The following is a 12648-nucleotide window of genomic DNA, read 5'->3' on the forward strand; positions in this document are numbered from 1 at the left end:
CGCCATATGCCTCTGGGTCCGATTCTTATTTACCTCCTTGCAGACTGTCTCACCATTCACTTGCTAATTGTTTCTCCTGGAATCCACTGCCAGCATTTAAATTGTTCATTCTACCATCTTCCTACTTTTCCAATCCCCAGTGGCAAAAATATTATCCACCACATAAACAATGGACACCATCTCAAAAAGAGGACCTCATACATATAGTTCAACCCAAGAAATAAAACACTACAACCTGCAAGGCTTCGGGCATTATTCCAAAGAGGAACAGATAAACAGATACAACAACAATTACAGCAGAAATACATACATCTAGCCCAACTTCACTTCAAAGGGCTCCATCACCAGAGAGGATAGGGTGTTTTCTGTAGGTGATGTGAGAAAAATTTCATTCTATTAATGACATTACAGCTCCGGTAAACCCACCTTTTGTTTCTTCACTTGCCCCATCACACTGTTATTTAATAAGTCCTACCCTCCATCACATCACAAACCCTTGCATTCGGTTTTTCCTTACCCTCCGACTCCAACCTTGCTCTTTCTTTTACTGACTGTGTACTTACTATGTACCTACAAATTGTTCAATCTGTAACTTCTTCCAAAGAACCAAAGGTCATCAACCTGAAGCGTTAACTGTTTCGCTCTTCAAAGATGCTGTCTTCCCAGAGTATTTACATATTTATTTTCACAATGCTGCTTTCCTCCATAGCACTTATCAAAATGATCACATTTAAAAACACATTTGAGCATTGACATCAAATAGTTATCATGAAGATCTATTTAACTACTTGCGACTCCAGAGCCACAGCAATGTGGTTGACTCTCAACTGCCCTCCAAGGGCAACTAGGGATGGGCAATAAATGCTGGCCAGCCAGCGATGCCCATGACCCACAGATGAATAATGTTGTAAAGGGTTTTAATCACAATCTCCCAGGGGAGACTCAAATTTGACAGTCTTAGGATTGGTTGTAAGACCCCTTTAAATGTGCATGATTTGATTTTGTCTGTAAACTCTGAGGCTCTATTGCTGACACCAGAACCTGCAAAATAGTAAGTGTCTTAATCATTTCGGTGCCTGTATCCCTGCTATTTGAATCCCTATGGCCCCTCAGCAAGTCTCTCCCCCCGTCCCCCACTCCACCAATTTTCACTCTGGGTTGCAACAAACGTGAAGCCTTAAAGTGGACTCACAGCAGGAAAGCTTGGGAAACACCGAAGAACTTCCCTTAACCTTTATATAGCATCTTACTACCTTTCTTTTCTTCACTTAAAAACAAGTTGGGTCATTAATTGTGGATCAGGAAGCAGTGACACCATGGATAAAGGAAATAAATGCTTAACCCTAGACTACAAGCTAGAAAATGTTAGTACCATTGCATAATGTTGCTAATCTTAGTGCAGCTATGCAATACTTACTGGCATGTTGATTTGACATGCAAACCATCTTCAGAGTGGTGTGCACAAACTGAGGGTGGAGGAAGGAAGCTGGGGTCCCTCCTGATCCAAAGATCTTTGCCAAAAATGCACTTAGGGGGATTAGATGTAGATTCATGTGTGTTGCCCCTCCATAAATGAATAATGCTGGTACTTTGAAAAGTTAAGTCTCAAAATTCACCCCTTCACCAGTTACACTTAAATTGTATTGTGTGAAAACTATGCCATCTCATTATAATACAGCATTACTATCTCATAAGGTTTTCTAATAGCATGATTGAAATGTGTACACAAGTATATATTTGTTTCAAATCTAACTAGATGGGTAAAAAATTGTATTGTTTTTAACATATCAAAACTAAAATACAAATGCAAGAGAATTTAAGGATCTAATGGAGAGCAACAGAAAAGTTGAAAACCTCCAATCTGAAGTAATTTTAAGTCAAGAGTTTCACTATCAGAATGTCTTGTCTGCTGCTTGCTATAAAAACACAAACCAATTAAACATCTTATTTTCTGCCCCTTACCCCTCTGCTTCTCTTGATTCACCAGTTATTTCCTACTTTTCAAGTCACTGCAACCTTTTCTTCAGTAGTTTATTCCGCATTCATTAGTTTTAGGAGATGAAATGAAAAGACAGCTAACTTGGCACATAAGTACATGTGCTAATATTATCTAAACTCAGCTTTTCTGGACTATCAGAGGAAATTGCAGCAGTTCCTATGCTGACGATGGGGCAGTTTAAAAAAACATACCAAGAAATATAAATTTGAAGATATGAGTCACCATGAGTTATTCTGCTGCATCTATCAGGACCAGTGGCAGATTTGGAGTATCCAACTGCCCAGTCCCCTAAAGAGTAAATGGTAAAGAATTTTAAAATGAAAGCAGAAATACCAGGGAGCATACTTTCAAATGCAAAAATAATCCCACCGAGTGTGACAAAAATAACTCCAATGCCACAAAGCACAAACATTTATTTAGTATCAGCTTATCACAAGTCACGTATGCCTCAGAAAAAAAAGAGGTTCAGATTCCATTGCAGACTTGATCAAGGTGACAGAATAGGTTATATTTTCAGAAGTGTAGTCTTTTGGATGAGATTTTAATGGAGAATTTGACTGCCTATTCAAATAGATCTAAATGATGCCACGGAATTATTTTGAGAAAAGAGCAGCGCTCTCCCAGTGTTCTGGCCAACATTCCTGCCTTTGTCAGTAATTCCAAAAAGATGGAATTAAATCATTAGTTTGGTTGCTGATGGTAAAACTGGAGTGCAAATCAGTTGCTGTGTTTAAATTACACTTAAAGTTGTAAAGCAATTTCCAACGTCTTCAAGAGAAAGGCACCATACAAATGCAATCTCTGTATTGTGGAATTCAGCATACAGGCCTACAAGATTGTGCAAAAATAGCATCACACTTTACATGAATATCTATAGAGATAACTATCACATGGCCACTTACACCCCATGTTTGCTTTCTCCCTTTCTCAAAAAATAAATAATGCTTTATTGGCACAGAACTTACTAAAAAGCTAAAAATTCTATTCTGTACATAATGAATTTCTGACAATTCTACATTATAAAATTAAAGCCAATATCCTGAGCACATTGGTGGTAAAAGGCGGTTTTAAATTTGGCACAAAACAGAAATCACCTGTGAAAGGGGTCCAGAGGGACCCTGTAACAAGATTTAAACCTAATTTCAAAAATATGAAACAGGACATGACAGTAAATCAGTATTAATTCTGTTGATATATCCAAGGGTGGAACTGTTTCAGAAGTATTGCTTAAGTGTAAAAATATTTGAATATTTGAAAATCTACAGTATTTAAATATACATGCAACAGTACCATGACTAATAGAAAAATATAGTACAGCACATTCTTATCTTTCACCAATTCAACAACTTCCAGATGCTGAGATTAAACCATGATTTTGTCAGTTCTTTGCCAAGTTCACCACATATGCTAGTTGCATTGAGGCTTGCCTAACGGTGCACATGCTGCACACAAAATATATCAGTGACATCGTATTTAAAAAGAGAACCTCAGCTGCAGTTTCCTGACAGGCAAATGCTATTTTGCTGACTCCATGAGATGAAATTATTCAAATCAAAAAGAAATTTGTAGCATGCTGTTGAATACTAATCAGCTTTAGATGTACAATACAAATTCAATAAAACATCAGGCACCCGAAATGTTAATCCTACTTTTGTCTTTTCATGGATGGTAATTGTCCTGCTGAGTGTTTCCAGCACTTCCCATTTTAGATTCCCAATGCCTGCAGTATTTTTCTTTTCGGTTTTGCTTAATTCACTGCCCCATCTCCTCACCACCTTGAAGACAGTCTGCTCTTCAACATGATTTTCATATCTTATCCCCTTCACCTCCATCGCAATCCATTTTTCATCGTGTTTGATCGCATGTTGAATAAAAATCCTCTCAGCAACTGTGCTCCACTCCAACTCATTCCACATGATTTAATTCCACCTTCCCTGTTTCAGATACACTCATGATGCAATATCTTGGTGATGTTCAGAGTTACTCTAACAATGTCTCCTGCTGCTTTAAGATACAACTTCATTGAATACATGCTTTTAACCTTTTTCTTCAGCAGCATTGACAAAGTTCTGACAGTCACAAAACCCAAGATGTTAACCCTACTTTCCTTAGTATATAGATGCTGTCTGATTTGAATACTCAATCTTGTGTAATAACCTTTTAATATTTTGGATATTATTCTTCCTGCGATATTGCTCAAACTAAATTGGAGGATGTACCATTGCATAAAGATTGGGAATTATACCATATATGAATGCAGATATAATTGCATTGAATTCATGAGATAAATCACAAGTCCTTGGCAGGTCAGATTGACTAAGTGTTTTAAGTGTGAAAAATTTGATTTACTGAACATACGCTTAAGTTACTCTGCTTACAGACATTCTGCCTCCTGAGTCAGATGACTGTCTTTGCTGTGTGACACGTAGGGAGAGCTATGCTGGACCAGAAATATGCAACAGATGTACTGTTGCTCAGTAGGTTTTATAACAAGTATTTTATTTTATTAACGAGATAAATATTTTGTGAGCATTCATCACACCCGTTGCTGCATGGTGCTTAGAAAAATTAAAGAATTCCAATCATTTGCAGTCTAGAGACATAATATTTTAATGACCCAAGGCTCAGAATGTCTATAACCTCTAACTGACCCAACCGGCTACTGATCAGAATGCAACTGACTTCAAGAATGCAGAGCAATTAAATTTAAAGAGAAATCTGACTATGCTTTAGCAAAATGCATTATACCAAAAACAAACAACAATCCTACCCTTTTAAAACAGCACAATCTCTTTAACCTTTAAGGGTCCTTAACCAAGATGATTCTTGGCATGAAGAAAAACTTAGACCAAACATTGTTTAATTGCTGTGCCTTGGGAGTATCTTTCAATTTCATATACTACTGTGATTTGAAAGATAGACAGGTATATCTGCTTCTAGCACTAAATCAATTGTACTTTGCAACTATTAGTTGGTACAAGATTTAAACTTCTTTTTCCAAAATCACACATCTGCTTAAAGCTATCCCCAATGAAATCAATTATTAAATAAATGAGAAACAATGGTGTGTGCTGCAACAGAGCATTAATATCCCAACAGACCTTTGCACCAATTCACTGCAGCTCCAGACAGTTCACATTTCAGTATTATTTTATTCTGAAACTATAATCATGGCCTATTTTATCTGGCTTCAAAAATGCTTCTGCATTTCTCAGTGCAAGGACAAACAGTATTTTGATGTCAATAAATATAGTTTCCACCACTTGTTCATGCAACACATTCCAGATAACTACTCTTGCAGTATGCAAATATCTTTCCTACCTCTGCAAACAATTTCTCATGTTCTCCACCTTAAGTCTCTATTAAAACCCCATGACCTTCTCTGCTCCATGGAGAGCAAAGCAAATTTCCCCCAGTAAGGCATTGATCTTTAATAAATGTTGATTAAGGAGAAAAGGCTCTTCCAATCCATTAGTTCTGTTATTTATTTCATTCAATGTTCTGCAACCCCCCAACTTACTTAATTCATTTTTTCCTCCTTTTGCTAACTTTTTTTAAATTAATGGCGCCCTCAAAAATTCTGCCTATAGCTGATTTAAACTCATTACCCTTTTCATTCATTTTCACTTTTAACAGCCCAGTCTGCTTCCCTGTATGTCCAAACATTTCTCAATTTTCCTCTCCACCCTAATGGAATAATGCAGCCACCTCTTTTTGCCTCAAACCTTGTTTTGAGATCCTCGAGCAACTTTTTCTCTCTCAATCCCAATAAGCCCCTTTCTATATTCCACCTGTCCACAATCCAAACCTGTTCCACCTTCCTTATACCCAATATTAACTCATCACTTTCAGCTGTACATTCCCTCACTATCCGAATCTTGACCTACCTTCAGAGTTTTGATCCAATCAGCCTTGCCCTAAAGAGTGCAACTTGTCTAGACTCCCTATATACTAATCAATCTTCTATGGTTTACATCTATAAAATGTAAGTGCCAGTCATTTTCAGTTTTCACAGAATAAAAGTCACGAAATTTGATCAAAAACAGTAAAAATACCACAATACTTTTCATAAAAATTGCATGATTTTACTAACCAGAAATAAGTGGCCTCTCCTGCATTACATAAACACCCCATGTGTTATAAAACCCACTGGACAACAGTACATCTGCTGAGTATTTCTGGTCCATGTCGATATGCACGATCTTCTTGGAAATCCTCTCCACTTGGAACCGGTAGTTTGCGGTGTCGATGGTAGCCATGATGTGGAGATGCCTGCAATGCCAGCATCTCCACATCATATTTCTGGTCCATCATAGTTCTCCCTATGTATTACACAGCAAAGACAGTCATCTAACTCAGGAGGCAGAATGTCTGTAAGCAGAGTAACTTATGTTCAGCAAATCAAATTTTTCAGACTTAAGATACTTAGAAAGCCAATTTGACCTGCAAGGGACTCAGGGGTTACTTAAAGAATTCAATGAAATCACACCTGCACACACATACGTGGTAAAATGCTCCAATCTTTATGAAGCAGTACATCCTCAAACTTAGTTTGAGAAAAAAAATTAGGATAAATACTAGCCAAAAGATAAAAAGGTTACAGAAAATTGTATATTTGGAAATTTACAAAACATGAAATTGCAAGGATAGATCAAAATGGTCAGGAACTTAAGTGCATATTTTTTATTTACTAACAATTTTGAAGTACTCCATTGCTCCAGTTAATTTAACCTGTGGAACTAAAACTGATTTTCATAGCTTCTTGCACAATAATTTGACGTCAAAGTCAGTCATGTACAACTTTTAATTTAACAGTGTGCAAATATTTCAATTTGATTCTTGAATTTGGATTCCACATCTCATCACCTTCAAAAGCCATTGATTTACAGATGGGGTGATTTAAATATTTTAGCATTAAATTTCCCACTTTCCCATTTTATGTTGATTTAAATCAAATTATTGTATAGCTCCACTTCAGTTCAAGAAATGACCTTGAAATATTCAAAGTTAGTTGTGTTATGTACACCTGAAGATGCAGTACCCAGGCCTAAAGAGAACAGAATTATCATCCACACATCCCTTTTTTTGAATGTGTAGATTGTGTGCCAAAATTTATATGTGATAGAAAGCTTAACACGCATGGAATCTTACCTATCCACCACTCGGTCAATAATCGTGTCATACTGACATTATTGCAGAGATTACCCAACCTATAATTGCTAAACGTACTATATCATGGAATCCCTTCAGTGTAGAAGGAGGCCATTTGGCTCATTGAGTTTGCACCGACTCTCCAACAGAGCACTTTAACCACACACTCCTTTATCCCCATAATCCCAAGAATGTACTCTGCTAATCCCCCTAACCTACACATCTAGGGACACTAATGAGAAATTTAGCATGGCCAATCCACCTAACTTGCACATCTTTGGACTGTGGGAGGAAACCGGAACACCCGGAGGAAACCCACGCAGACGTGGGGAGAACATGCAAACTCCACACAAACAGTCACGCAAGACTGGAATTGAACCCAGGTCCCTGGCGCTGTGAGGCAGCAGTGCGAATCACTGTGCGACTGTAATTTGAAAGAGGTCTGACAAATCTCTTATTTTATAAGTTATTGCACTTCTGGAATGAGGATAGGTTACCCCAGGTAGTTTCGTCAAAGAAAATGAGATTTTTTCTGTATTAAGTGTATTTATTAAAAATAGCCTTACTCAGCACATGCAAATTTAACTGAAAATTAGCTCAGATTTCCCCCACTTAACTACCAAAGAAAACATAACACGTCAACACCCAGATTCAAAGGTGATAAACGAGTCCTTGAGGTAGAGTACGCTGAGTTACAGATTACATATTGGTGGCTGAAGGACAAAAATTGGTGCACTTGAGACAGGTAGGGGACTCGCTGGCTCTTAAAGTTGATAAGTTACCAAAGCCACATCAGATGTATCCAAGGATACGAAGGGACGTAGGGGTGGAAATTGCAGAGACACTGGTCACAATTTCCCAATCCTGCTTTGATTCAGGAAAAGCAAGAGGACAGGAGAACTGCAAATTTCAACCCATTCTTCAGAAAAGGGTTAATAACAAGCAAGCAACTACAGGCCACTTTACACTCAGTGGTGAGAAACAATAATCCAGTGCAAAATTGTCATTTGAATAAATGCAGAGTAATTAAGAAAAATCACCATGGATCTATTATGGGGAAATCATGTTTAATAATGATAAGTTTTTTGCTCAAGAGAAGATTGAGGAGAATAATGCGACTCTATGGTATAGGTGGACTTACAAAGGACATCTAATAAAGCGTCAACTCTGAACACCAAGTTTTAGGAAGGATTTGAAGGGTTTGGAGTGGGTGCAGAAAAAAATTGAGAATGGTTCAAAGGTTGAGGGATTTCAGTTACATTAATAGACTGGTGAAGCTGGAGAAAGAAAAAGTTGAGTGAGATTTGACAGATGTCCAAAATCATGAGAGGTCTGGACCGAGAAGATTGGAAGAAACTGTTCCCATTAGCAGGTTCAAAAAACCAAGCACAGCAATTTAGGTCAACTGACACAAGCAAAGGAAAAACATTTTTAAAATGCAGCAATTGGTTAGGACCTGGAGTACACTGCTTGAATATGTGGTGAAGGCAGACTCAATCATGGCTTTCAAAAAGTGATTGCATAAAAAAGGATTTTAAAAAAGGGCTACAAGGAACTAGCAAAGCTGGTCTTAAAAAGAGCCAGAAAGGGCAGATTTAAAGGTCTTCTTCTGGATTGCAACCATTTTATGATTCTAGATTCCTCCAACATGGTGTCAACTATGGCTCAGCAGCACTTCACATTCAAGTCAGCAAGCTGTGAATACAAGTTCTACTCCAGACTGAGAACAAACACTAACTCCTGCCAAAACTGCAAAGCATGGTTGAGCATCAATGGTGTCAGATGGAGTTCTCTCTTTACCAAGGGGGTTACAAGTTTCTAAAATACCAGTCTAAAGCGAGTCCATAATTCATTCCCTTTAAAGTACTCCCTCCAGTTGTAGTATATTGACAGATTACTTCAGGATCAGGGCACAAACATGCAAAGAGTTTTAAAGAATAACTTCAGGAGAAACAAGTCCATTAATATTTCAATGCACTGTGCCAAAAACTGTTGCTAACCCAGTCATGCATGCATGCCTACTAGGCATTACTGATCAAACATGAAATGCGACCAGGTCTTCATACTTAAATTTATAATACCAAAGGGCAAGACCATTTCAGACTTGATTATTTAAGTTACTAAAAATCAGGGTACATTTATATTCTAGTTAAAGTTTCATAATCCCATGCAAGAAAGACAGCACAGCCTCGAATGCTGTATTCTTTCACTTCCACAGAGAACCTTAATGGAAAACAGTTATCGATTGCTCAAATCTATGATGCTGTAACTGATAACCAGCATGCAATGCTACACTGATATCATCCAACATCACAAGGAGAGTAAAGTTCATCCACGAGTGCATCAGTTTTCTTTCTGGCTTTTATAAAGCACTGCTAATCTCATTTGCTTTATAACTCAGTTCGTAAAAAAAAACACGTTGCTTGTGTGTGTGTGGGGGGGGAGGGGGGGGGGCTATATTCCCCTAGAATCCAACTATTCACTCCCCACGATGTCAGATAACTGTCAGCAAAATGTACCACCATCATAATTGTGTATACAACAACTTATATTTCTATAACATCTGTGAAGTGATAAGTCATCCCAAAGACCTTCCCAGGAGCTTTAAAATACACAATATGATAGAAAGCCATACAAGGAGGTATTAGCTGGAATAATTAAGTGTTTGGGCAAAGAGGTAGTAGATTTTAAAGGAGTATCTTAAAGGAGGAAGATGTGTAGGGAAGATACGCAGAGCTTAGGTTGGACTTAATGGCACAGCAAATAAAATTGGGGATGCTCAAGAAGCCAGAATCAGAGGAGTGCAGATATCTCAGAAGGCTGTCGGGCTGGAGGATACAGTAAGAAGTCTCACAACACCAGGTCTCACATCATGGCTGGAGGATATTACAGAGAATGAGGGAAGGCCATGGGGGGGGGGGGAAGAGAGATTTGAAAACATGATTCGAATTTTTAAAAACAAGACATTACTTGATTGGAAACAATATAGGTCAGCGAATACACAAGTAATAATTGAATGGGACTTAGTGATGAAAGTTAAAACATGAATGATGACCTCAAGTTTAAAGAGGGCAGAATGTGGGAGACCATGGGGCTCTTTTACGAAAGTCGAGTTACAATCAACTTTTGTTCCCAACTGAAGATACTGCATAAAAAACTGCATCTAACTGATAGCAAAGACTGAATTAGAAGTAAAATACTCAAAAGTCTGGGAATGCAAAATCCGAATGCACCTATTCTTCCCAGTTCGATACCTGAGTTCATTCACTGCCTGAACAGAAAAGCGCCACAAAGGCGTGCAGCTAACTTCACGCTATTGCCACTTTGAGTTCTACTGATGGAGGTATATCACAAGAAAACATCTTCAGATCCGTAACGAGACATCTCACTGTGCAAGTGTAAATCTGTCAATAGAATTACTGGCCGGACACATCCTCAAGAAGCTTTTGTTGGGGTGGGACGGGAGAACTCTGCAACTATTTAATAAAGACAATTATTTAAATTCCTACTTCTCACCTCTGGCTTAACTGACGAATATCGTGTTGGAGTAAAAATATATTCCCTATTAGTGTGCTGCTCTCTTCCTGTACGTGAACAGTTGGCATACAAATACACCAAGGATAAATGAGTGGGAAATGCAAGCACACACAAATTGCACATAACTGATCGATCATCAGCATACAGTATTACAACGAAGTTGTACATGCAGGCAGATGTCTATCTGCATTCCGCGGCACTGGTTGTGGAGCCCCTGTGTTTTGTTTATTAGGTGGGTGATTTTGTTGTTGCACTGACCGGGTCCGTAGAATTTCTTCCCTTTGGTCACATCGAAGACTTTGCCGTTGACGGCGAGCAGGAGCCGCGGGTTCTGAAGCCCGTCGTACTCACGCAGTTGTTCCAGGCTGAAATCACGTTTCTTCATCTTGGGCAGATCGGGCTCCTTGCACTCGGTCTCCGAGCCGGCCCTCCTCCTCCGGTACAGTCTATACACCCCCAGCAGAGCCAGCAGCAGCAGACAGACGTTAAACACCAACCCACCGACACCAAAGCCGGCCATCCCGGCCGCCTCCTCCTCCTCTAGGGACGGGCCGCCCCCCTCGCCGCCACCAGCGCCGCCACTATTCCCTTCCACATTGTCCGCCATAATGCACGTTAGCAACCCCGCTGGCCGCGCGAACCCACTCCAGTATCATGGCGTCCCATTGGTAGCGTCTCCGCCAATCAAACGCCAACTCCCCGGGGCCTGACGGGAATTGTAGTCCTCCAGGTCGGTGTGGCGGCCCCGCGGTGAGGACGGACGGAGAGCCCAGCGCGCAGGCGCATGTTGTCCGGCGCTCTCACTGTTGGTTACGTGGCGCCTCTTCCCAAAGGGCACGTGGAGTGCAGACCGCCCTGCGTCGGATTGGAGTCCCCTGTCTGGCCTCTTTTAAGGTCAAACCAAATAAACAAACTCAAGTTAAATCAGGACAAAGTAAAAGGGGCAGCTCCCCAAAAGGAGAGGGAACAGCCCGAACAAAAATCAAAGTACAAAGGAAACTTAAAAACATCAAATGATAATGTGATTATTCGGGTCCATAATGCAGCCCAACCCCTGCGGTGCCCAATGGAGGCAGAAGGAGTCCCCTGTCTGGCAGCATGAGGATCTCTTTCACACCTTTTGCTGATATGTGGCATAGCGACGTAGAAACAATGTCGAATTTTAGGCTATGGGTTACGAACACAGGAATGCTTAAAACGTTTTTAATGCATTTAAAACAAACCAGTTATTACCTAGAATCATATAATCATACATTTAGCAGACAGATATTTTAGATTAACGTGTAATCTTTTGACCTAATTTTATTGGTGGACTGATTCATTCCCCACACTTTATTAATTTAAAATATAGTTCAGTAGTTAGCACCGCTGCCTCACAGCACAAGGGACCAGGGTTCAATTCCAGACCTGGGTGACTGTGTGGAGTTTGCATGTTCTCCCTTGCATGGGTTTCGTCCAGGTGCTCCGGTTTCCTCCCACAGTCCAAAGATGCGCAGGTTAGGTTGATTGGCGAAGCTAAATTGTCCCTTAGTGTCCCAAGATGATGTGGAGGTGCCGGCGTTGGACTGGGGTGGGCACAGTAAGAAGTCTTACAACACCAGGTTAAAGTCCAACAGGTTTATTGGTAGCACGAGCTTTCAGAGCACTGCCCCTCACCTGATGAATTTGGTAGCACGAGCTCTGAGAGCTCGTGCTACCAAATAAATCTGTTGGATTTGAACCTGGTGTTGTGAGACTTCTTACTGTCCCAAGATGTGTATGTTAGGGGGATTAGTGGGGTAAATACATGGGGTTATGGGGATGGGAGCTGGGTAAGATTGTCAGAGAGTGAGTGCAGACTCGATGGGCCAAATGGCCTCCTTCACTGCAGGGATTCTATGATTCTAATGGAGCTATACTAACACTAAAAATGTAAAAAAGCAACATTTTGTGCTATAAAATGGCAGTTTCTAGCAATGGTT

At 39.8% G+C, this 12648-nt stretch overlaps 1 protein-coding gene across 1 annotated transcript in view; it reads right to left on the reverse strand.

The window, feature by feature from the left end:
• pgrmc2 (progesterone receptor membrane component 2) overlaps nucleotides 1–11337 on the reverse strand; it is a 34640-nt gene extending 23303 nt beyond the window's left edge. Inside the window, exon 1 of the mRNA XM_078211029.1 lies at nucleotides 10946–11337. Coding sequence (XP_078067155.1) covers nucleotides 10946–11294 — 349 coding nt within the window. The 5' untranslated portion in view covers nucleotides 11295–11337. The remainder of the gene's footprint in view (nucleotides 1–10945) is intronic.
• Between the last annotated feature and the right edge of the window lie 1311 nt (nucleotides 11338–12648).

The sequence above is a fragment of the Mustelus asterias genome, chromosome 1 (assembly GCF_964213995.1).
Source record: "Mustelus asterias chromosome 1, sMusAst1.hap1.1, whole genome shotgun sequence".
Lineage (NCBI taxonomy): Eukaryota > Metazoa > Chordata > Chondrichthyes > Carcharhiniformes > Triakidae > Mustelus > Mustelus asterias.